At 41.3% G+C, this 26,118-nt stretch overlaps 1 protein-coding gene across 5 annotated transcripts in view; it reads left to right on the top strand.

Annotated features, from left to right (window-relative positions):
* The window catches only part of Slc9c1 (solute carrier family 9 member C1), an 88,180-nt gene extending 63,391 nt beyond the window's left edge, over positions 1-24,789 (top strand). For 2 of the 5 annotated variants that reach the window (XM_087900428.1, XM_087900436.1), the window contains 8 exons: positions 10,178-10,303; positions 11,525-11,623; positions 12,495-12,665; positions 16,330-16,461; positions 16,575-16,760; positions 19,723-19,849; positions 22,779-22,837; positions 24,600-24,788. In XM_087900428.1, coding sequence (XP_087756554.1) covers positions 10,178-10,303; positions 11,525-11,623; positions 12,495-12,665; positions 16,330-16,461; positions 16,575-16,760; positions 19,723-19,849; positions 22,779-22,837; positions 24,600-24,644 — 945 coding nt within the window. In that variant the 3' untranslated portion in view covers positions 24,645-24,788. Of the gene's footprint in view, positions 1-10,177; positions 10,304-11,524; positions 11,624-12,494; positions 12,666-16,329; positions 16,462-16,574; positions 16,761-19,722; positions 19,850-22,778; positions 22,838-24,599 lie in introns of all 5 variants that reach the window. The other 3 variants (XM_087900432.1, XM_087900441.1, XM_087900445.1) reach the window with 3 other exon arrangements.
* Positions 24,790-26,118: the final 1,329 nt, after the last annotated feature.

Here is a 26,118-nt window from a genome sequence, read left to right on the forward strand (position 1 = left end):
GAGGATGTGGAATAAAGGGAACACTCCTGCATTGCTGGTAGGAGTACAAACTGGTATAGACCCTTTGGATATCAGTATGGTGATTTCTCAGAACATTAGGAAACAACCTTCCTCAAGACCCAACAATACCACTTTTGGATATATATCCAAGGGATGCTCAATCATACCACAAGGACATGTGCTCAGCTATGTTCATAACAACATTGCTTTTCATAGCTAGAACCTGGAGACAACCTTAATGCCCCCATTGTGAAGAATGGATAAGGAAAATGTGGTACATTTACACAAAGGAGTCCTCACAGCAAAGAGACATAATGACATCTTGAAATTTGCAGGCAAAAGATGGAGTATTGAGTGAGGTAATCCAACCCAGAAAGACAATTATCATATGTACTCACTTATAAGTGATTTTTAAACATAAAGCAAGGAAAACCAGCCTATGAATCACAATCTCAGAGAACCTAGACAACAATGAGGATGCTAAGAGAGGCATACTTGGACCTAATCTACATGGGAAGTATTAAAAGACAAGATCTCCTGAGTAAATTTGGAGCTTGGGGACCATGGGAGAGGATTGAAGGGGAGGGCAGAGGCAGGGAGGGGAGTAGAAAAAAATGTAGAGCTCAATAAAATCAATAAAAAAGAAATAGAAATTAACTCAGGAGGCAGAGATAGGCAGATCTCGGTGAGTTCCTGACCAGCCTTGTGTACAAAAGAATTTCCAGGGATGCAATGACTACATAAAGAAAAAAATTTAAAAAAAAAAAGGAAGGAAGAAGGGTGGGAGAAAGAAACAAAGAATGAAGGAAGAAAAAAAGAAAAGGAAAGAAGGGAAAGAAGGAAAACAAAGGAAAAGAAAAATGAGCTAGCAACTGGAGCAATGGTTTGAGAGATGATTGAACTCTTTAAGAGCACATATTGTTCTTGTAGGGGACCCAAGCTCAGTTTCTAGTCCCCACGTCATGAACACAAGTCAGACTGTAACTGCAGCTCCAGGAGGCCTCACATCCTCTTCTAGCATCTGTGAGCTCTCACTGGCACCAGCGTACTCCACACATATGTACATAATTACAACTAAAGATAAACCTTAAAAAAATAGAAAGTAAGCAACTAAGGATGTAGTTCAGTGGTAGAGTGCTTGCCTACCATAAACAACGCTGATTTCAATACTTAGTACTATAAATAGGTTAATTACATATATTAAAAGAAAAGTAGTTGGTAGTGCTAGGGTATGCCTATAATGGACGCAAAGGCAGGAGGACCAGGAGTTCGAGATGATCTTTGCATAGAGATGAATTAGAGGCTAAGCTGGACTACATAAGACCCTGTCATAAAGAAAAACAGAACTAAGAAATGAAAACTAGTAATGATATATTTTCTTGTCAACTCATACAAATGCAAAAAAGAAACTAAATTTAAATAATAAAGACTAAATACAAATCAGCACATACATCAAAATGGCAAATCAAAAACTCAGCTTTGAAAACATATGCCCTGGTTCATTATCCTATGCCAAGTGGTCAGCCCTAAACACACACATATATTGCTAACAGCAAGTGGACTCAACAGGATGTTACATGATATATATGCACGTGTATGTATGTAGATAGGTATATGTGTATCTAACAATGAATTTGAGAGGGAGTGGGAGAAGTTGACGGCAAGAGAAGGAGGGATGGAAATTATTTAAATATGGTACTTGCGTATAAAATACTCAAAAGTTGCATACATGCAGAGTGTGTGTGAGTTCAGAGTGCAGATGATCACAGCATGTGGAAGAGGACATTAGGTTCCCTAGAGCTGGGATTACAGGCTGCTGTGAGTCACTTAGGTACTGCAAACCAAGCAGGTCCTCCGTAGCAGCAGGATGCACTTTTAAGGGCTGCACCATCACTCCAGCCCCAGAAGTCTGTCTTCTAATCCAGGCATTCTGAATCTAGAACCCATACTATTATGCACAATACTGAAAAAAGCCAAAAACAGAAAAAATAATGTTTAAGCATTTTGAAATAAAAGCTCAAGTTTGATTAGAGGGAACGTTTACCCTATAAGAAATAGGAAGGGAAGCGGGGAGAGGACAGAAGCAGTGGCATTAGAGAGCCTCGCGTCACAGTGCTACACATTAAGTGGAACATTTTCTCTCATGATTAATTACTTAATCCAGCACCACTTTACTCCCCATTACACTGTCGGAGACTCTGTCTTGGGTTTAGTGACTGCATGTGTGTGCATGTGTGTGTAAGTGTGGGTGTGTGGGTGTGTGTAAGTTTCTGGATTCTTTCTTCTTGTTGTATTTGCCATCGTCCCAAGTCACATTTTCTTGATTAGGGACAGATGTTTAATGAATGTCTATATATGATCACATCTTTCAGTTTTCTTCTTCAAGACTTTTTCCTAGATCTAGCCCTTCATATTTTCAAATAAACAAAGATGGTATGTTTGTATACACACAGACACACACACACACACACATACACACACATCCTATGACTATAACACAGATATCCCTACTATTGACTGACACCTAAGTTGCTTCAGTCTGAGTTTGTATGCATCATGTTGCAATCACAGGTAAACTTCAGAAATACAAATGTGTAATGACTAAACCAGATGCAAACTAAAGGCAGAAATTAAGCCAGTGTTGAGTACATACTATTGGCGCTTACAGTTCCAGGGGATGAAAGTCCATCATAGCAGAGAAGCATGATCATAGATGTAGAGATGTAGCAGGAAGAAGGAGCTGAGAGATCACTTCCTCAACCTCAAATGTAAATCAAAGAGAGATAATTTATGCAGGAGAAGACTAGACACTACCAAAGTCCAACCACTAGTGGACTCTTCCAGCAGGGGCCACACTTCTTTATTTATTTATTTATTAAAAAATTCTGCATCCTTCCATCCCCCTATTCCCTCCCCCTCCCACCCTTTCCTCTCCTTCTCCAGTCCTAAGAGAAGGCAGGGGGCCCTGCCATATGGGAAGTCCAAGAACTCCCCCCTCTCCATTCAGGTCTAGGAAGCTGTGCATCTAAACAGACTAGGCTCCCCAAAAGCCAGTACATGCAGTAGAATCAAAACCCGGTGTCATTATCATTGGCTTCTCAGTCAGCCATCATTGTCAGCCACATTCAGAGAGTCCGGTTTGATCACACGCTTGTTCAGTCCCAGTCCAACTGGCCTTGGTGAGCTCCCATTATATCAGTCACACCATCTCTATGGATAGACGCACCCCTCATGGTCCTGACTTCCTTGCTCATATTCTCCCTCCTTCTGCTCTTCATCTGGGCCTTGGGAGCTCAGTCCAGTGCTCCAGTGTGGGTCTCTGTCTCTATCTCCATCCATCGCCAATTGAAGGTTCTATGGTTATATGCAAGATATTCATCAGTGTGGCTATGGGAGAAGACCAGTTCAGGCACCCTCTTCTGTGCTGCCCAAGGACCTAGCTGGAGAAATCCCCTTGAACACCTGGGAACCCCTCTAGAGCCAAGTCTCTTGCCAACCCTAAAATGGCTCCCTTAGTTAAGGTATCTTCTTCCCTGCTCCCATATCGACCCTTTCTCCATCTCAACCATCCCATTCCCCCAAGCTCTCCCCAATCCTCCCCTTCTCCCTTCTCTCTCCCCACCTCCCCTTCCCCCCAACTTCTCCCACCCCGTGCTCCAAACATTTGCCCAGCGATCTTGTCTCCTTCCAATATCCAGGAGGATAAATATATGTTTTTCTTTGGGTTCACCTTCTTATTTAGCTTCTCTAAGATCACAAAATATAGGCTCAATGTCCTTTGTTTATGTATTAATGAGTGAGTACATAACATATCCCTCTTTTTGGGTCTGGGTTATTTCACTCAGTAAAGTGTTTTCTGTTTCCATCCGTTAGCATGAAAATTCAAGATGTCATTGTTTTTTACCGCTGAGTAGAACTCTAAAGTGTATATGTGCCACACCTTCTTTATCCATTCTTCTATTGAGGAGTACCTAGGTTGTTTCTAGGTTCTGGCTATTACAAATAGTGCTGCTATGAACATAGTTGAACTAATGTTTTTGTAGTATGATTGAGCATCTCTTGTGTATAGTCCCAATATTGCTGGATCCTGAGGTAGGTTGACTCCCAGTTTCCTGAAAAACCGCCATACTGATTTCCAAAGTGGTTGCACAAGTTTACATTCCCACCAACAATAGATGAGTGCTCCCCTTACTCCACATCCTACCAGCATAGGCTGTCATTGGTGTTTTGATTCTAGCCATTCTGACAGGTGTAAGATGGTATCTCCAAGTTGTTTTGATTTGCATTTCCCTGATCCCTAAGGAGGTTGAGCAAGATCTCAAGTGTCTTTTGGCCATTCGAAGTTCTTCTGTTGAGAATTCTCTGTTCAGTTCAGTACCCCATTTTTTTAATTGAGTTAATTAGAGTTTTAATGTCTAGTTTCTTGAGTTCTTTATATAATTTGGAGATCAGACCTTTATCTGATTTGAGGTTGGTGAAGATCTCCCATTCAGTAGGTTTCCTTTTCGTCTTAATGATAGTGTCCTTTGTATTACAGAAGCTTCTCAGTTTCAGGAGGTCCCATTTATTCATTGTTGCTCTTATTGACTGTGCTATTGGACTTATAAGTAGGAATTGGTCTCCTGTGCCCATGTGTTGCAGACTACTTCTCACTTTCTCTTCTATCAGGTTCAGTGTGGTCATATTTATATTGAGGTCTTTAATCCATTTGGACTTCAGTTTTGTGCATGGTGATAGATATGGTTCTATTTTCATTCTTCTACAGGTTAACATCCAGTTATGCCAGCACCATTTGTTAAAGATGCTTTTTTTCTTCCATTGTATAATTTTAGCTCCTTTGTCAAAAATTAGGTGTTCATAGATTTGTGGATTAATATCCAGGTCTTCGATTCAATTCCATTGGTCAACATCTATGTTTTTGTGCCAATACCAAGCTGTTTTCAATACTGTGGCTCTGTAATAGTTTGAAATCAGGGATGGTAATTCCTCCGGAAGTACTTTTATTGTCTAGGATTGTTTTGGCTATCCTGGGTTTTTTGTTTTTGCATAAAAAGTTGATTGTTTTTCTCTTAAGGTCTGAGAAGAATTCTGTTGGGATTTTGATGGGGATTGCATTGAATCTATAGATTGCTTTTGGTAGAATTGCCATTTTTACTATGTTGATCCTCCCAATCCAAGAGCATGTGAGATTCTTCCATTTTTTGGTATCCTTTTCAATTTTTTTTCTTCAAAGACTTAAAGTTCTTGTCAAATAGATCTTTCACTTCCTTGGTTAGAGTTATCCCAAGATATTTTATGCTATTTGTGGCTATCTTGAAAGGTGATGTTTCTCTGATTTCACTCTCTGCTTCTTTGTTCTTTGTGTATAGGAGGGCAACTGATTTTTTGGAGTTGATCTTGTATTCTGTCACATTGCTAAAGGTGTTTATCAGCTGTAGGAGTTCTTTGGTAGAGTTTTTGGGGTTGCTTATGTACACTATCATATCACCTGCAAATAACCAAGTTTTGGCTTCTTCCTTTCAGATTCAAATCCTTTTGATCTCCTTATGCTGTCTTACTGCTATTGCTAGACCTTCAAGCACTATATTGAAGAGATATGAAGAGAGTGGAAAGCCTTGTCTTATTCCTGATTTTAGTGTAATGGCTTTGAATTTCTCTCCATTTAATTTGAAGTTACCTGTTTGTTTGCTGTATATTGCTTTTATTACATTTAGATATGATCCTTGTATCCCTAACCTCTCCAAGACCTTTATCATAAAGGGGTGTTGAATTTTGTCAAATGTTATTTCAGCATCTAATGCAATGATCATATGGTTTTTTTCTTTCAGTTTATTTATATGATAGATTTTACATATTACAATGATATGTAATTACAATGATAGATTTTCATGTGTTGAACCAGCCCTGCTTCTCTGGGATGAAGCCTACTTGATCATAATGTTTAATTTTTTGGATGTGTTCTTGGATTCAGTTTGTCAGTACTTTATTGAGAATTTTTATGTCAATGTTCATGAGTGAGATTGATCTGTATTTCTCTTTCTTGGTTGAGTCTTTGTGTGGTTTAGGTATCAGGGTAACTGTAGCTATATAAAAGGAGTTTAGCAATGACTCTTCTGTTTCTATTTTGTGAAACACATTAAGGAGTATAGGTATTAGCTCTTCTTGGAAGTTCTGGTAGAAGTCTGCATTGAAACCATCTGGTCCAGGGCTTGTTTTGGTAGGGAGGTTTCTGATGACAGCTTCTAATTCCTCGTAACATATAGGTCGATTTAAATTGTTCACCTGGTCTTGATTTAATTTTAGTATGTGGTACTTATCTAGAAAAACGTCCATTTCCTTCACCTTTTCCAAGTTTGTGGCATACAGGCTTTTGTAGTAAGATCTAATGATTCTCTGAATTTCCTCTGTGTCTGTGGTTATGTCCCCCTTTTCATTTCCAATCTTGTTAATTTGTGTGTTCTCTCTCTGGCATTTGATTAGTTTGGATAAGGGTTTGTCAATCTTGTTGATTTTCTCCAGAAACCAACTTTTTGTTTCATTGATTCTTTGGATTGTTTTCTGTGTTTCTATTTTGTTGATTTCAGCCCTTAGTTTGGCTATTTTCAGTCTTCTACTCCTGGGTGAAGCAGCTTCTTTTTTTTCTAGAGCTTTCAGGTGTGCTGTTAAGTCTCTAATGTGAGCTTTCCCCGTTTTCTTTATGTGGGCATTTAGTGCTATGAACTTTCCTCTTAACACTGCTTTCATAGTGTCTCAGAGGTTTGAGTAGGTTGTGTCTTTATTTTCATTGAAATCAAGGAAGACTTTAATTTCTTTCTTTATTTCTTCCTTGACCCAGGGGTGGTTCAGTAGTTGACTGTTTAGTTTCCATGAGTTTTTAGGCTTTCTGGTAGAATTGTTGTTGAATTCTAACTTTATTCCATGGTGATCTGATAGTACACAATTGGTTACTACAATTACTTGGTATCTATGGATGTTTGCTTTGTTACCAATTATGTGATCAATTTTCGAGAAGGTTCCGTGAGATGCTGAGAAGAAAGTATATCCTTTTATGTTCAGGTGGAATGTTCTATATATGTCTGTTAAATCCAATTGGTTCATTGCATCTGTTAGTTCTCTTATTTCTCTGTTAAGTTTCTGTCTGGTTGACCTGTCCATTGGTGAGAGTGGAGTTTTTGAAATATCCTACTATTAGAGTGTGGGGTTTGATGTATGCTTTGAGTTTTAGTAATTTTTTTTACATATGTGCATGCTTTTATATTAGGGGCATAGATAATCAGGATTGAGACTTCCTCCTGATAAATTGTACCTGTTATGAGTATAAAGTATCTTTCTCCATCTCTTCTAATTGATTTTAGTTTGAAATCAATTTTGTTAGATATTAGTATAGTCATACCCACTTGTTTCTTTGGTCCATTTGATTGGAAAACCTTTTTTCAACCCTTTAGTCTGAGGTAGTCTCTGTCGTTGAGTTTGAGGTGTGTTTCTTGTAAGTAGCAGAATGTTGGATCCTGTTATTGTATCCATTCTCGTAACCTATGCCTTTTTAAATTAATTAATTTATTTGTTTGTTTATAAAAATTTCCACTTCCTCCCCTCCTCCCCATACCCTCCCATTCCCCCCACTTCTTCTCCTCCCCCCCACTCCCTCTCTTCCTCCCTCTCCAGTCCAAAGAGCAGTCAGGGTTTCCTGCCCTGTGGGAAGTTCAAGTTCCTCCCCCCTCCCTCCAGGTCTAGGAAGGTGAGCATCCAAACAGACTAGGATCCCAAACAGCCAGTGCATGCAGACGAATAAGGTGAATTGAGTCCATTGATATTAAGTGATATTAATGACCAGTGGTTGTTAACCCTGATTGTTTTTCCTGGTGGTAGTGTTTGTGTGTTTCCCTTCTTTGAGTTTTGCTAGTGGAAGGTTATCAGATGCTTGTGTTATTATGGGTGTTGTTGGCTTCCTTGGTTTGTGATTTTCCTTCTAGTATGTTCTGTAAGGTTGGGTTTGTGGCTATGTATTGTTTAAATATGTTTTTTCCTGGAATATCTTGTTTTCTCCATCGATAGTGAATGCAAGCTTTGCTGGGTATAGTAGTCTGGGTTTGCATCCATGGTTTCTTAGTGTCTGCAGCACATCTATCCAAGACCTTCTGACTTTGGTGATTTCCATTGAGAAGTCGTGTAGTGAGGAGCTGCGGGCAGGCCTGCTTTCATCCTGCCCAGCTCCCGCATAGCTAGCTTAGGCCTGGAAATAACAACACACAAATTGTATTCATTTAAACACTGCCTGGACCATTATCTCTAGAGAGTTAGTTACTGGCTAATTCTCACATCTTGATTAACCCATTTCTAATAATCTGTATAGCACCACGAGGTGTGGCTTACTGGGAAAGATTCAGCATGTCTGACCTGGTGGCTGGCTCCATGGCGTCTGCCTCACTTCCCTCTTCCCAGCATTCTGTTCTGTTTACTCCGCCTATCTAATTTTCTGTCCTATCAGAGGGCCAAGGCAGTCTCTTTATTAACCAATGAAAATAACACATAAAAGAAGGCCCATCTACATCAAAGTCGGATGTAATTCTGATAGGTTTCCCTTTATATGTTACTTGACCTTTTTCCTTCGCAGTTCTTAATATTCGTTCTTTATTCTGTATGTTTTGTGTTTTGATTATTATATGGTGAGGGGATGCTATTTTTTTTTGATCCAGTTTATTTGGTGTTCTGTATTCTTCTCGTACCTTCATAGGAAGAGCCTTCTTTAGGTTGGGAAAGTTTTCTTCCATAATTTTTTTGAATATATTTTCTGGACTTTTGAGCTGTAACTCTTCTCCTTCTTCTACCTCTATTATTCTTAGATTTCGTCTTTTCACAGTGCCCCAGATTTCCTGGATGTTTTGTGTTAAGAATTTGCTGGATTTGTTGTGTTCTTTAGTCATTGAGTTTATTTCCTCTATAGTATCTTCAGTGTCTGAGATTCTTTCTTCTATCTCTTGTATTCTGTTGGTAATACTTGTCTCTGTGGTTTCTGTTCATTTACCCAGACTTTCCATATCCAGCCTTCCCTCGGTTTGTGCTTTCTTCATTGCCTCCATTTCATTTTTCAAGTCTTGAACTGTTTCCATTATCTGTTTGATTGCTTCTTCTTGGTTTTCTTGGATATCTTTGAGAGTTTTATTCATTTCTTCTACCTTTTCGTTTGTCGTCTCTGTTTTTTTAAAGCAGTTTTTCACATCCTGTTTAAGGTCCTCTATTATTTTCATAATGTTACGTTTAAAGTCGATTTCTTCTACTTCTTCTGCAAAAACGTGTTCAAGTCTTCTTGTTGCGTGATCCCTGGATTCTGGTGTTGTCATGTTGCCTTTCAGGTCGTTGGAGGAATTCTTGCATTGGTGACTGCCCATCTCTTCCTTCAAATGCATCCAGGAGAGTCTTGGCATCTTGGTCCAATCTATGCTGTGACTGACACTCTGGGTGGATCTCCTCAGTGCAGGAACAGGAACTGTTCCCCTCTGGGTGGAAAGCCTCAGTGCAAGAGCAGGAATTGTTCCTGGGTCAAGTATCTTACAGACAATAGGGCAGGCTTGGGGGTGGCAGGGTCGTGTGGAGCAAAGAAACCCCTGCCACAGGAGCTGGAGGGGCCCTGTGCTCCCTTCCCTGACTGTCTGCCCAGGGATGGCACATACTCACCAGTCTGATTTGATCTCCTCAGCACAGGAACAGGGACACCTGGTAGTCTGAAGTCCCCTGCAAACAAAAGTGCAAACTTGAGGGGAGGGCAGTGTCATGTGGAACAAAGAAGCCCCTGCAGCAGGAGCAGGAGGTTGCCGTGCACTCCCTTCTGGGGGTCTTAAGGACCACACTTCTTACACCCTCCCTAAATAGGTTCACAGTGGGGGATCAAGTGCTCAAAGACATGAGCCTGTAAGGGGCAACCAAGTGTTCAGATATGTGGCCCTTTAGGGGAAACTTCTCATTCAAAGCATCACAATTCAGGATGGGAGAGCCTTGCATCCTGTGTCTTGGATCTGCAGTGTCCTCCAGAGCAGACAGCTGACAACACAATACAGTAACAAACAAACAAAACAAAACAAAAAACTGCTATTCTCCCCCCTACTTCCTCCTCCTCTTCCTCACCCTCATTCTGTGCACATGAGTTTGGCTTAACTTGTTTCCTATTTTGTGCTTCTAGTTAATCAAGGCCAAAAAGATTGAGGTGCTTGAAATGCAGTCCATCATCCAGCCTCTCAACATTGAAGAATCCCCATACTATATCCCCTGGCTGAGTAAAGATGATGAAATCATAAGTTTTATTCAGGTAAAAATTTCACTTCCTAATAATACCTTTAACGTTTTGGCAAGTAATCATTAAAACAAGAAGGATTCAATTGTGATGCCCACAAGTTAAAACTGTGTAATTTCCCCCTTGCTATCTACAGGATGCAATCAGCATCTCTTTGAATATGACCCAAAGTCCTAGCACAAGCTGCCTCCCACCTGCCTCTCCACATCAACTTCCATCTCCCCCATGTCACACACCCTTTATTCTGCTTATGCAGGCCTACTGCTGGGGCCATCTATACTACACTGCTTTCTAATTCCATTAATATGCATATACTGTGTGACTTCCTGGAAATGGCTGCTGGTCCTAGACCTCTTTCAGTCTTTCTCTACTTGCTGTACTTTGGTAAACTGTCAGAAGTTGTCAGGGAAGTAGGCCCGTAGACTAATTTCTCACCAGAATACTAACCATCATGCTGTCTTTAGTTTGAAGTAAGGAAATGTGCTGCCATTGTTTCTAGTATTTCTGCTGTACTATTAGTACATTACAAAACAAATAATTTTACATCTCTGCCCCAACTGTTTAGCTCATTCATCTTTTATCTTTCCTTATCTTTCCCTTTGACTGTTGTTTCTGAGAACGAATATTGCTATGTAACCCAAGCTGGTCCAAAGTCTCACTCACCAGATGTCAGCTCCCAGATATCAGGACTGCAACATGAACCACGATGTCTGGCTTCATGCATCTTTTGAATGCTCACTTCATAATTCCACATAATGCATAGAACACACTCATTGAGTGTTTGTAGAATGAATAAATCAATAGGCCTGACTTGTTTTCTTAGTATTCTTTTCAGTGCTTGTTCCATACAGGAAGATCAGTTATACTTCTTCCTCTTCGGTATCAAGACTGGATAATCATGGGCTTAGATTTTTAGAGTGACCAAGATGTGAACATGACACTAGTTCCATCTACCTGGAACTTTTTGCCTAGATGAAACATTTTCAATCTCCCACTCCATTCTTATTCTTAGATTATTTTTCTTCATGAAAAATGCTCTTCATGAGCATTTCATACTAAATTTATAATATTCATGACCCTCTACATTTTTCTGTGTGCCATTCAAAATTCCTGTTTTCTCTTAAAAATTTGCAACCAACACAGCTTCTTAGATCTTAATGAATATTTACCACAAATGTATGAAAGTTCTATCAAAGTATAAACCAACATCCTGAATCACTTTTTTTTTCTTTTTAGGAAAAAGCGAAAGTTGTAACATTTGATTGTGGAAATAACATATTTGAAGAAGGTGATGAACCAGAAGGAATCTATGTAATCATTTCAGGCATGGTCCAGGTAAAGCAGAGATGTTTATGAATGTAACTGAGAACATTCAAATTGTTTACTTTTGAAGAAAAAAAGAACTTTGCAAAGTGAAGAATTATTGATTTTCTGGACTATAACTGGAATCCTTCCTTAGCAGTTGGCACGCAAAAGTTGACTTCCAGGGCCGACCCAAGGGCCAGCAAGCAGCCACTTTTCAAGCCACTTGTCTCAATACGGAAGAGGAAGCTACACAAGCGGCCACCTCTGAAGATGTTAACCTACCAATAGGGGCTTGTCTTGTGTTTATATGAAAGGGAGATTCATCCGTATAAGATTTATACAAATTGGCCTGCAGAGGGAAGGCAGAAACACTCACCTTGCTTCAGAAAACTCTCTGGGAAAGTCACCGCTTGTCTTGGTGTTTTTATCACTATGAAGAGACACCAGGACCACAGCCACTTTTACACAGGAAGGCATTTAAGTGAGGTGGCAGCTAACAGTGCAGGGGTTCGGTCCATTGTCATCACAGTGGGGAGCATGGTAGCATGCAGGCAGACGTGGCACTGGAGGAAAACCTAAGAGTCCTGCATCATTCAGGGACAGGACATGAATTGAGTCATTTGTGGTATCCTGAGCACAGGAAACCTCAAAGCCTGCTCCACAGTGACACACTTTCCTCAACAAGACCCAAGCCACACCTCCTAAGAGTGCCACTCTCTGTGAGACTATGGGGACCAATTACGTTCAAATTACCACAGTGCTTAATTTAATAACTTGATCTTAAAAGAGAGAACCATTTCTAGAACCCTGTGGTTACAATGTAACGGTTGAAACTGAAGTGACGAGTTTGGTTGTGGTAAATTAACCAGCCTATGTGTTTTTCTCTTTGTTTTCTTAACAGCTTAAAAGGTCAAAGCAGCTGGAGATGGAGCGAGTACCCTCGGAGTCAGACATTAAAACTTACCCACAGCAATACACAGAGTATTTACTCAGCGGGGAAATAATAGGAGAGCTGAACTGTCTGACGAAAGAGCGGATGCAGTATTCTGCCACCTGCAAGACTGTCGTGGAGGTGGGAGCATTGTGCTTCTGTCTTGCTGTTGTAGCTCATTCTACGCCTGGTTTCAAATCTAGAATACTTTTAGTGCTCTGGGGTCAGTGTCAATGTGAATCTTTAAGTATAGGAAAGGTAAATGAGCATGCACTTTATATAACATATTATATGTTATATAATATATACGCACTTTACATAATGCTCTAACAAAGCGGCTTCAAAAGTGAGCCTACCGCAGTGAAATATTTTAACCGGGAAACCTGAGTCAGATGAACTGTTTCATGGTAAAATTGGGTAGAATATGTTAACTATTAATAGCACATATGGACTGACTACAAGTTCACTAACATGTATAGAGTTCAGAACTAGGCAAATTGCTACGTGAATCAAGGCTTTAATCTAGCTGTGTGAAGTTTAATTTATAAGTTCATCACAATAAAATAATTTTCGTTAAAAGGACAAGGAAAAGAAAAGACTGTGCCATAAAATTATAGGATAAAGAAGGGGGAAAGTCAGTACTCGCATGTGTTACTAGGAAAGCTGATCAGGTAGATGAAAAGCCCTCTTCCCACCCCAGACATGACGGAGGACAAAATCGCCAGGGTTGCAGGAGCTCCCACTGCCACAGAAAGAACAATGACTTTTAACTAGAAAAACACAGGGAAGAAACAAAACCAGAGGTTTTTTAAACCCACAGGCCAAACCATTTTCTACGAATAGTTTTTTTTCCAGGGCACACAAAGAGACAAGTCAGTGAAGCCAAGAGCAAACCATTTGATTGATCTAGAACGTGGTCAGTTTGAAGGACAAGCACCCTAACTTTTCTAGCAAGTTAGTGGCATTAAGTGGAAATGGGGTGAAGGCAAGGGAATATTAGTGAAAATGGACACAAGAGGTGTAACACCCGTGAGCAAAAGCAAGTATAAAGAGATGTAATGGAAACAACTTGGGAAATTTCAATATGAACAAAATATTGGATGCTTTTTATAATGAATTTTAGGTGAAGAGAGAAGAATTTTTAAAGGGTTCGAGTTGCTTCAGGAGTCTTAAAATCTCATTTGAAAAGTGAAGATGTTTAACTAATAGAGAGAGCACTCCCCATACATTTTAGGTACAGAGTAGGGAAGATGGGGGAGGATGTGGTAAGAAGATGAAGCAGGATTTTAATAGGAGTCTGTGTTTCCTGCAAAAAGGACGCTTTTATAAGTGAAAACGAGGCTTCAAGCACACGGTGATCTCCGGGTGGATGCTCAAGAGCCAATATTTTTCTGTGCACTTTAGCTTAGGTATAGGTAGAGAGAACACGGAGGAATAAGCATGGTGTTGATGGGTATTTCAAACAAGTTGTGTAAAGCTTGGCCTTTTGAAGAGTTACAGAAAGTCTAGCTGTCTGTCATAATAGATGTAAATCAAGTGCATATCTGTGCATTCACATATACACAAATTACCATTATCACTCGGAGGCCAGTGATTCAGGTATGGATTTTATATGGCTACCTAGTTTCTCACAGCCCTTTAGACCTATTTACTTGGGGTTTTTTGTTTGTTTGTTTGTTTGTTTTAGTAGGATAATCACATCTGTTCCAATTTAAAACATCTTTAAGTAATGATATAGTAAAATACATACATGTGACATTCTGTGTAACTAGGATTTGATTTTAAAAAACAGTAGCAAACTATTATGAAGCCACTATATACATAGCACACCCACCACAACCAAGCACAAAACCTCACAAAATACAAGGGGCAATGTCTTTCATCATGATAAACAATCAGGGATGAAGATAAGTCTGGAAGTTCTGGGAAGAGAAGTTACATTTTTAACAAAAAATTCGTTAATTTTAACTGTCAATTTGACCTGTCTAGAATCACCTGGGAGGATTCTTAATGAGAAATGATCTAGAGCAGGCTGACACACGAGTGTGTCTGTAACGGACCATGTGGATTTTTAATCAATGGAGAAGACCTGGCCCATTGCCAGAGGCCCTGTTCTCTAGGCCACAAACATAAACAACTGTGCAATAAATGAGGACATTGACCTTCAAATGTAAACAATGTATATCATTACATAAATAATATATAAGTATCTTAATCAGAGGTAGAAATGTACATTGCAATATGATAAATATATGTATGTATATATCAATACAATATATATCAATACATAACAAATGTTTTAAACAGAGGTAGAAGCATACCCACATATAATGTTTAATATATTAATATATCAATATATAAGAGTCAATGTCAATATAATTTTTTATAAACAATAACTCACAAATACCAATATATTATTATCCTATCACCAATTAATCCCTCTTTTTTAATATATAAAAATAAACATCCCTGAACCTATAAAACGCCTGCCCTATCCCCTCAACCCTATACCAATTATGACCCACCCCTAAATGATATCCCTAAACCTGAGGGCAAACTCTGTTGGGAGAGGGGACGTCGTCCTCTAAAAAGCAAGGCCTTATTTCAAAAAATAAAACGCAATAGAAGAAATACCACCAGAGATTAAGAACATTTAAGGTTCAGTTGTCAGAATGTAGAAACTGTTTTAAAACAGCAACATCCAGCTGAAGAAGCAGAAATAATAGACCATGGAAGTAGAGACCACATATCAAGTGTCCTTCTCAGGACCTGCCCCATCGAGGCAGAGATGAGCCCTGTCATCTCTAGATCTACTGTGTCAGTGCTTAGAGTCAGTACTGATGGGATTCACGACGGAGACAGTTTTGAAGTTAACTCGCCTCCAATCTTACACTGTTTCAGAACATACCTAAGGCTTTCAACTAATTATCTCAGTTATAACAGCCAGCCTGCAGTGACTCTCAGTGACCAAATAATAAATGAGTCCCTACAACGAATCTCAGCAATTTTTCACTGCAAGTTGCCCCCTGATTTTCACAGGTGTGCCATGGCATGTGTGTTGATTAATTAATTCATGGAATAAATGTTAATCAAAGTAATAAAGCTTTTTAATGCATGAGATTCCGTTTTTTGCAGCAGTGTGAATGATCCTGAAGGAGAATGTGCAAATGTTACAAACCGGGAACAGAAAGAAAACACTGCATTTTTTTTAACCTCCAGGTAGAATGTTAAGCAGCAGACTTGTCTTGGAGAGCACAGAGGGGTGGTGACCAGAAGTGTGTGGAAGGGGAAAGGAAGGCGGTGGTCAAGGGTACACTTCAGTTTACCAGAAGAGTACATTTTAGTGTTTAGCACGGCATGGTGAACACAGTAATAACAATGTCTATGTCAAAGCTGTTAAAAGACCAGCCTTGACAGAAAACCACTGTAAGCTGATAAAGTTAATTAGCTCAGTGTGCGTCTCATTAGCATACACAGCTATTATTTGCCAATGAAAAGGATAAAATTAAGTACGTAAGGTGGTGGCTGGTGTTTAGCTTGATACCATTTTATGACGGGCAAACATCAGACTACACCCAGAAAGACACAGTTTACAAAAATAAGTGAAAGAGTCCTTGTCGGTTCATGAGACTTTCTAGAATTGTGGCTCTGACAAGATTATAAGGATGAGCTAGTGAATGTATTTTGTGAGATTTCTGGACTACACAAGCATCTTGATTTTTAGCTTGAATGCCACTGTACAGAGATGCAGATATTTCTTCAGCCATGGGCATGCACAAATTGTTCACTTTCGACCTTTCTGCAGACGTATTTCATTCCCATCAGACACTTGTATGAAGGCTTTGAAAAAAAACATCCTAACCTGAAACATAAAATGTGGCAAAAAATCGGGCTTTCCATTACTGCCCAAAAGATCCGGGAACACTTACCTTTTGAGGTAAGGTCTTTCTGAAGTCGTCCTACCCACCCCCATCCCTGAGCAAACAGGCACAGAGATGGTGCCAGAAACTGTGGGCAAGGAACAGACATGAAGTTGTGCTTCTCCTTCAGGACTGGAACTACAAGATGCAGTTGAAACTCTGCAATGTCTTCGTCCGGGACATCCCCAAGACCACGAAAACTGACATCTACGATGAGACTGTAACCCACGTTGTCCTCATCCACGGAGCTGCAGAAGACTGCCAGTTGCGAAAAATTTATAAGGCACCGTTCCTAATTCCTGTGACATGCCACCAGGTACACTCCCGACAGTGACTTAAAATAAGGAAAACTGTCATGACAGCCAGGTTTCCCACCTTCCCATCTGCTCCTTCCTTCCATCCCATAATTGCATACTCATCCACACCCGTGTGCACTCACAGGCACAGAGTTCATTGACTGCATTTGCATTCAGTGCCCTAGAGGCAAGCTTTGTCCATCCACTGTCAAAACCAACGAAACACACCAAGGTGCAGAATTTTGGCCACAGTTACATTTTACTTCCGTGAGACCCACTAGTTTCATTCATACGTTTCAGAAGGACTGTACCAGCAGTACTCTGGAAGGTTCTGACAAACCCCACTAACCAGAGCAGCAGATGGTTTCCTCTGGCTCAGAAAATGAATATAAAAGCGAAAACTTCCCATTTAAACTGTTAGGCATTCAAAAGGACAATGCGAGTCATATGCAAAGTCAGAGAGATTAGTGAGTGTGCGAGTGTGGATGTGTATTTGTACATGGCAGACAGAGTACAAGAGGCACAATCCGGGAGGAATTGGGGACATGAGAAAGAGAACTACAGGAAGTGAATTAGAAAGAGAAACACAGAAATCAGTTCCGTTAGCCACGGGTGCCTTCAGATACATTCCAGGCAGCTGCAGTACACAGGAGCAGTGTAAATAGCACGGTGAGCAAGACCAATGAGAGTGCCCACAAGACGTCAGTCCCGTGAAAATCAGCAGGTACATATATGTAGTCACAGTGCACAGCTGGCATGGAACAGGGACATATGTGTAGTCACAGTGCACAGCTGGCATGGAACAGGTACATGTGTGTAGACACAGTGCACAGTTGGCATGGAACAGGTACATATGTGTAGTATGTGTAGTCATAGTGACAGCTGGCATGGAACAGGTACATATGTGTACTTCCAGGATAGACTTGGAACCAAGGGATAGAAAACAAGCTTCTGGGCAGTTTTTACTGCATTTTAGTCACCAGGGAATAGTGCAACCACTGTTAGATGTGGTGACAGGGGTGTGGGGGGGGGGGGAGCCAGGCAGACAACCACAAAAGAACTCATTCAAATGATTTTATCAGCTTCCTTGATTGACTAGAGCTGAAATCCCCTTACAAAGATCTGCTAGGCTGTGCCTTCAGGCAGTTGTTGAAGGTCAGGTCAGATGAACTTTTCACCCTAGAGAGAGCACACTGTTACATGGAATTCCTTAACAGGCGCCCTGCCATGCACGTGATATTACTATCACTAATTTTGAGAAGGCTTGTTTTATTTTGGGTGAGCTTCTTTCAAATGGAAAGCTGATAGCTACAAAAATACTCTGAGCTTGGTGAATTTAGCCGAACATTGTGGGGCCTGTGCCTTTGTGATTTCATGTTTTCTGCTGATTCCCTAACTCCTGTTTCTCTCTGTTCACTGCGACCCTGGCACAGCTAATTCCTTTAACCTACTGAGTCAATCCCTTCGTGTCAAAATACAGCCTGTGACTACTTCTGCCACCCCGCTGGAAATCCTGATCCTCACTTGGCAGGTCCCTTAGGACTGACAGCTTTGACCCTGAGGTCTATGCCATGACCAGGGGTTTATAGCTCTAACCATTCAAAGCTGCGGGGTTCCTGTGGTGAGATCTGCAGGTCAGGAATCTTAGCTCCTTAATCCTTGGCCTCCTAGCAACCAGTCTCCTAGCAACCACAGCCTGCTGTCTTCTATCCTTCCAGTTTCTGCCTTTGGCTCTTCACACCATTTTCAGTGTCAGTCACCTTCCTAACTTCGTATGGTTTCTGCCTTGGATATTCTCTGCAACTCTTCAGTGGCCTCTCGGCTGCTGCCCCTGCTCCTGGGGTCCTGCTCTAATCTTTTCTCCACTCTCTCTGCTGACTGTATCCACAGTAAGACCACAAGCAGGAGAGCATGTTTGGATCCGGTGCTCCACTGCTGAGGGAGACTGAGTGAAAGCTTGTTTACATACATATATTACATGTGGATGCATTCTATGTATATATTATATACACAGAAGGGGGTTAGGGAACCCTGGTAGTATACTAATCACAAGCCTGTGCTTGCACAGCTTCCACTTCCACCAATCACAGCTCTTTCATACGCACCACTCACGTCCTTTATGACCAGTCATAGCTTTGGCACTGGGGAGGGCTGCATCTCTTGCCCCCTGTGAGAATTGCTGCGGGATGAACATGGTCTCCTCCAGCTGACGAAGGCTTATTTTCCCTGGAGCGGGATGTAGTAAAGCTGACGCAGATTGCCTGGAGAGGTGGTTGAGTAGAGCAAGATCTCCTTAAGCAGGAGCGGAAGCTTGAACAGCACTAGTGGCTGCTGTGGGCCGTGCAGCCACAGGGGAGTTTTCAGGGTGATCACAGGAGTTACTAGAACAGAAACGGTGGGTCTGACAACTCGGAATTCAAGACTGCAGGACGTAAGGTAGAGTCTGTCAGCTGTCAGTCAAAATGCCGAATGGCCCTACCAGCCCCTAACGTCTCAAAAACAGAATAGACACTAAATGGTGCTTACAATAAACACATTGTGGAGTGATCATCTTCAACAATACTTACCGGGTTTACTCTGTATCCAAATATCCTTAAGAATGACTTTGAGAAGTACTTCATTCTAAAGATGTGTTATCAATAGTGACCATCTATCATTAATCATATAAAAGGCAAAACCTGGCCATTTCTGATGTTTAGTAAAGAAACTATGTCTCAAGGGCTCTGTTGAATAAGCAGCAGTGTATTTAGTGTGGTTTGGTCTTCATCTACCAAAAACAGCATACAGTTAGGGCTGTTATCATAAAGTCAGTCTGAAATAATATGTCCGAATGCATCAAGGAAGTGTGTGCATGCAGAACAAGGCATGGTGCCTAATGTTGGGCATCCCAGCAGTCAGGAGGCTGAGGACCTAGAAAACGAGCTTGTCAGAGAAACCATATAACATGCACTCAGAAGCAATGCATCTTCCGTCAACTTTCAGATACAAGGCATTGAAGATTTCACAAAAGTAATGATTATTCAAACCTCAGTTGCTGCAAGGAAATTCAGATGGAATGTAAAAAAGTATATACCACCTGGGAGAATTTCAACGAAAACAGATCATACAGGTGAGTTATAGTTCTTTGGCATAATTTTAAGAACTTACTTTTCATAAAAATGGTGATGCCTGTATTTTGGAACAAGTGTTTGCATTCTGTGTGGAGTTACTTCTTTTATCTGCCATGTTTGATATGCTAAATTACCCACCACTATAACGAAAACCGGCAATCAGTAACCTACAGGAGGTGAACTCCATTTCAATTCATGGTCTCAGAGACTTCACTCTGGTCTTTACCTCCTCTGTTGCCGTAGGTTTTTATGGGGAATTGGGGGAGGCTATAAACATCATGGATTCAGGAGCCTGAGGCAAAGTAGACATTTCTTTTACTTTATGGCATCTTGGAAGCAAAAAGAAGCCCAAAACATCCAGGACAATATATTCCACACATTAAGACCCACTGTGGTACCCCACACGCCCAGGCAAGGGAAGGAAACAGGAAGTAGACACTAGCATTGGTCAGTTTCCTTAAGTACTTGCAACTTCTTGTCTCTCCTGCAACCCCTTTTCTCCTTCCCTCCACATTCCAACTTCTCTTACTCTCATTGTCCAGCAGTTTAAAGCGCCCAGTAAAATGTCAGTTACCATATATGTGAGACAGAGAAACCAAAGTTGTGTGAAAAGCTCTACTTTGTTATATTCTGGGCTTGGACTCTGAGACAATGTTTAGAGAAGTCCATAGCTTCTACAACTGAATACTCCTGGTGAAAGAAGCCCCGAGGTCCTGTTTCTTGGACTTGAACACGTACAACCCCACAGACCTAATCAATCTAGAAATTTTCACAAACACAGAGTGAGCTTTATTAACTGCCAAAGGTGTCCTCTACCCAATCAAGCCACCTTCTGGTGGAAATCAAAATCAACCATCCCAATATCTAATACCCAATATCAGAGTTACACTAGAAATATTTATGTTTTATCTATAAGTATAAGCTTGAATAATTATCAAACTAATATGAAAAATGGTTGACAGAATGGTTAGCCCTTCCCCCAAAAGAAAATGTTAGGTATATCAATAACCTCAAAAGTATGCTTTACATTCTGAATAGCAGACACATGAATCACTGGAAAGTATTGGTAGAGAGTGGTATCATTTATAAAGGTATGATAACTCAGACAGGACCACTCCGAATGGCCCAAGAGAGGAATAAAGTCCTAGCGGTGAGCCAAATCTCATCCTTAGCCATGGGGAATAACCAGAGAATGTCAGTGAAAGCTGACTTGGAGAAGGGGTCCTTACCATTTGTAGTGATGGAGCAGGCACAGGGTGTTGGAAAGTGGTCCAAGTCCAGGGTCCCCACGTGTCCTCAGCTGGCCACCAGTGGGTGGGAGGGAACGTGGAGAGAGATTGGCCGAGTCACGTACCAATACTATCATTTACAAAGAGGTGATGGGGAACTGGTCCCATGGGGACGATGGGGAGCTTGGCGAGTCTCCTGGAGGGTGGCTTGAGGCCTTGGTAGGAGACAGACAGATAGATACACCATGCAGAGGGAGTTTGGGTATAGAGTTTATTTAGTGGGTTATGGAGGGGGAAGGGAAAGAGAAGGAGAGAAATGGGAAGAACAGAGAGAGGCAGAAGCTGCCTCTCCAGAAGAAGGACAGAGGGAGAGAGAGAGAGAGAGAGAGAGAGAGAGAGAGAGAGAGAGTAATTTATATAATAAATAATACATTGCAATTAAATAATAAATTAAGTAAAAATATTATATATGTAATCTAAAAATAGTAGTAAATTAGTTAAATAATAAATTGCTATTTAACAATTTAAACTGCAACATTGAATATTACACATTCACTAGAATAACACATTTCTATGTTACAGTGTGAAAAAGACCTGTGGTATATGTCAAGTAAAACTACCAATACTCTGTTGTTAATTCTAAGTGAATTTTGTCTTGATTATGTTATAATGATGTACTCTCAAAGCTTTTAAATGTATTTTAATTAAGCATATGTGTGTGTGTGCCTGTGTGTGGTTATGTGCATGTGTGTATGGTTGCCCAAGGCAGGCCGAGATGGAGGATCTCACTGGAGCTGGAGCTGTAGGCCACTGTGAACTGCCCAGCCTGAGTGCAGGGCAGCAAACTCCGCTCACTGGGAGAACAGTACATGCTCTTAACTGCTAAGCCTTCTCTCCAGTCCCAAATCTTAGCATCGTTGTGGACATAAAATCCTGTCATCTCATGGGCTCCTACTGACCATAAGATCAAGAGACTGTGGTTTATGGTCCTGAGGCTGTTATCATCTGCTTTCTCTACAACTACCACCACTTCTCCAAAATCCCAAAACCCTAAACACACTAGATAACCAACAGTTGCCCTGAAAGAAAAGGCCGAGTGATCTCTAATTCTTGGGCATTTTCACAGAATGCTCCTTCTTCCTTGTTCCTACTTCCCTCAAGCCTACCCCACATCTCTCCATTCATGGGCTTTTTAACTTTTCAATGTCTCTCTCTCTCTCTCTCTCTCTCTCTTTCTCTCCTTTTCAAATCCACCTAACCCTGTGCTCTGGAACCCATTATGTTTTCACTACTACCCTTGCTTCAGTGTTCCTGTGTTTGTCTGCACTTTCTGCTAACTAAAGACTCCAAGGAAGCATGGCTGCTTTTTCCTTTCATGCGGGACCTTGCTGCTTTCATGGGCACTCCTAATACATACTAATATAAAAGTTTTATTATATAATAAATAATTTATAACATAGAAGGGATTTTCAAATAAAGGATGTTTTCCCCCCAGCTCCTCAACTGTCCCACGCATTTGCTGCATATCTTTACAATTAAAGCCTGTCACGCATTCTTTGAAAAGTGACCTATTGTCCCACAGGCGTGTCGGATCACAGATCCGGGGTGTCTGCAATTTAAATGTGATCTAGTTTGATAGTTGACCTACTTAAAAGAGTGACTCGCCCTAGTGACGAAGTAACCCCATCTTCTTTTGTAGTAGAATCATTTGAATCCCTGGAGGAGAGCTCTGAAGAGGAGAACAGTGCCAAGGCAGAGGTAACATGAGAGCAGTTTTTCATGTTTTAGTGAGATAAAAGAGAGTCTGTAACTTATGGAAAGAACCAATGCATTTCTCTTATCCTGGAGGACTCTACCTTACAGACACTTTGTAGATTTTGGTATGAAAAGTTTCTCTTTGCCCAGTGTATAATAGCCATTGGTAATATACTTTCATATAAACATTATGCAAATGACTAGCAAGGTCAAGAGATGGCAGAATGCTTGTCTTGAATCACATTCGCATGCAAGCATCAGCAAGGATATCCTTGAATTTAATCTGAGCCCCGTCAGCTTGTCATGTGCTGAGTTTGGTCAGATCCCGAGGCTGCCACAACGACCTCTGCAAAGGTTAGGATTCTCTAGTGTAAAAGCAGGCTTCCCCTAGAGCAGTGGTTCTCAACCTGTGGTCGCCTAAGACCGTCGAGAACTAGAGATGCTTACATTAAAGTTCATAACAGTACCAAATTACAGTTATGAAGTAGCAACAGAATAATTTTATTGTTGGGGTCACCACGGCATAAAGAACTGCATTAAAGGGTCGCAGCGTAGGGAAAGTTGAGAACCCCTGCCCTAGAGCATCATAGTTTGGATGAACACAGTGCACAGTATTAAATATTCTATTCGCCTCTGTCCTGGACTAAACTGAATTCCCCAGAAAGCCCATATCAGTCTCCGTAGGCCCAGAAGAGCAAAAGGAAACTTTGATTTAAAAAACCGAAAAAAAAGGTAAGGAAGCCAGTTAAGATAAAACTAGGAAGGTAAATTCCGGAGTGCAGTGGTCAGCTACATGGTTAGCCGGCCAAGCCTATGAGACTCAGCCTTGTTCGTGGTCTATGGGCGACAGAGAAGAAGTCGGGTAAGCTAGTCTTCTTCTTGTACTTGTTTAATGGAGGGTGCTTATCCAGCAATTAAAAACGTCCCACAATTGCAATTCTAGCACTAGAGAAGTAGAGACAGGAAGCTACCGTGTGACCCTTCTCTCTTTTCTTTCCTGCTTTAAGCAACAGCATTGAGAAGGTGAAGGTTCATTAAAAGACAGAAATACCAGCCGGTAGACCATGTTGAGAACCATCAAGTTGTGTTGTCAACAATGTTTTATTCCCAAGTAGTAGATGTTTGACTATATTGGGCTGGCGCTCTTGTTCATTCCCACCACTGTCGTTGCCAGAATATGATTTTCCCTGACAAGATGAAATGGCCCCTCAGAGCTCTGTCACAACATCCAGCTCGCCCTGTTCCTGTCCTATGAGATGGAATATCAGTGACCATGGCAAGAGTCCAGTCCTGGCTCCTCTGTGCAGCAAACCCCCGGGTACTAGTTTCCTTTCCACTGTGATAGATTGCCCTGACAAAAAGCAACTTAGAGAAGAAAGAAATTTAGTTATCTTATAATTTTATATTATAATCCAGCTTTGAGGAAGGTAAAGGCAGGAACTTCACATCATACCCACACTGAAGAGCAGGAAGAAATGAGCGCACTTCCACTCTCCTGCCAGCGCTCAGCTCATTTTCTCCGCTCCTGATGAGCTCAGGACCCTCTGCCAAAGGAATGGGACCGCCCACACTAGGCTGAATCCTTCTCACCAAGTAACTTAACTGAGGCAGTGCCATATAGACATGGCCATGAGACACTCCACTGTAGATAATCCCTTGTTAAGACTGTCTTCTCGGATGATTCTAGGTAGTATCAAGCTGACAAAGCAGTCATGCCTTGTTAAAAGAGTCGAAATTTGACTTCTGTTTTAATATCCATTTTTAGAAGCAAGAATATGGTGCAGTGCGCGAACACAACGCTAGCATCTAAGACGTCTCCTAGAAACAACCCGTAAAGAGATTCCACAAGCAGCCGAAGCTTCTCAACATGACTGGAAAACATCTATTTCTGGAGAGAGAGAGACAAGCCAGAGTTCATGTGCCCTTTGTGTGACAGTGTGAATTAAAGAGCTTCTCACTCGCCAACCGACTCTCCAAATGCTGGGGTTTCTAGAGTCAGACTGGGGGCGGGGGCGGTAACTTTAAGACTCTAAGACTTTCCAGCCTCCTGGTTTCCTCTCTCTTATCTGCCCACTACTATCAAAATGCCACATCTCTAGCTCCCAGTTCCTCCCTTTTCGTGCAGGTTGTCGAGAGGGAGCTCACTCATCCTTGCTGGCGGCTTTACACTCAGCCAGCTTCCTTCTCTCCTAGTTCAGAGCCCACCCCACGAGACAGTGCGAGCACATTCAGTCCAGACCTTTCCAACTCAGTTAACAACCAGAAGTGTCCCTAACAGACGTGTCCACTGCCCAGCTTGATCTAGGTTTTGTCGCAGGAACATATGAAACGATGATTATGCAGCTCGGTGTTCCTGTGGGACTCCTAACAGTGGGAACGGGGACTGTGTCTGACTCGTTTGAATGCTTTGGGGACCTTTTTCTTCCTACTGGGTTGCCTTGTCCAGCCTTGATACGAGAGGATGTGCCCAGTTTTATTGTAACTGATTATGCCGTGTTTGGTTGGTATCCCTGGAGGCCTGCTCTTTTCTGAAGGGAACTGAGGAAGAGTGGATCTTGAAGAGACGGAGGTGGGGAGGGGAGACTGGGAGGGGAGGAGAGAGGGGAAACTGCTGTCAGGATGCAATATATGAGAGAAGAATAAATTTAAAAACTCAGGTGCCGTGGGCACCATCTGTAGAAGGAGCAGCGGGCTGCTTTTTGTCCTGCCCGGCTCCCACCCAGCTAGGTTAGCCCTGGAAATAACAACACACAAATTGTATTCATTTAAACACTGCCTGGACCATTATCTCTAGAAAGTTAGTTACTGGCTAACTCTCACATCTTGATTAATCCATTTCTAATAATCTGTGTAGCACCACAAAGTGGTGGCTTACCGGGAAAGATTCAGCATGTCTGACCTGGTGGCTGGCTCCATGGTGTCTGCCTCATTGCCCTCTTTCCAGCATTCTGTTCTGTTTACTCCACCTACCTAATTTTCTGTCCTATCAAAGGGCCAAGGCAGTCTCTTTATTAACCAATGAAAATAACACATAGACAGAAGGTCCACATACATCAGGTGCACGACATGTTTCACTGTATATTAGTCCAGAACTTGATCATTACAAAATTGATACAACAATGTAGATGCATTTTTTCACCATTTATGGGAGACCAAAGGAAGACAGAAATTTTGAATAATTTGAAAAAAAAAACCCTCACAGTTTCTAGGAGACAGAATGGGGAGTTGAAAATAAGCTGTTACACGATGCATATCACCAGTATGGACAACCCTAAATGAATACC

Source organism: Myodes glareolus, chromosome 2 (genome assembly GCF_982192425.1).
Source record: "Myodes glareolus chromosome 2, mMyoGla1.1, whole genome shotgun sequence".
Lineage (NCBI taxonomy): Eukaryota > Metazoa > Chordata > Mammalia > Rodentia > Cricetidae > Myodes > Myodes glareolus.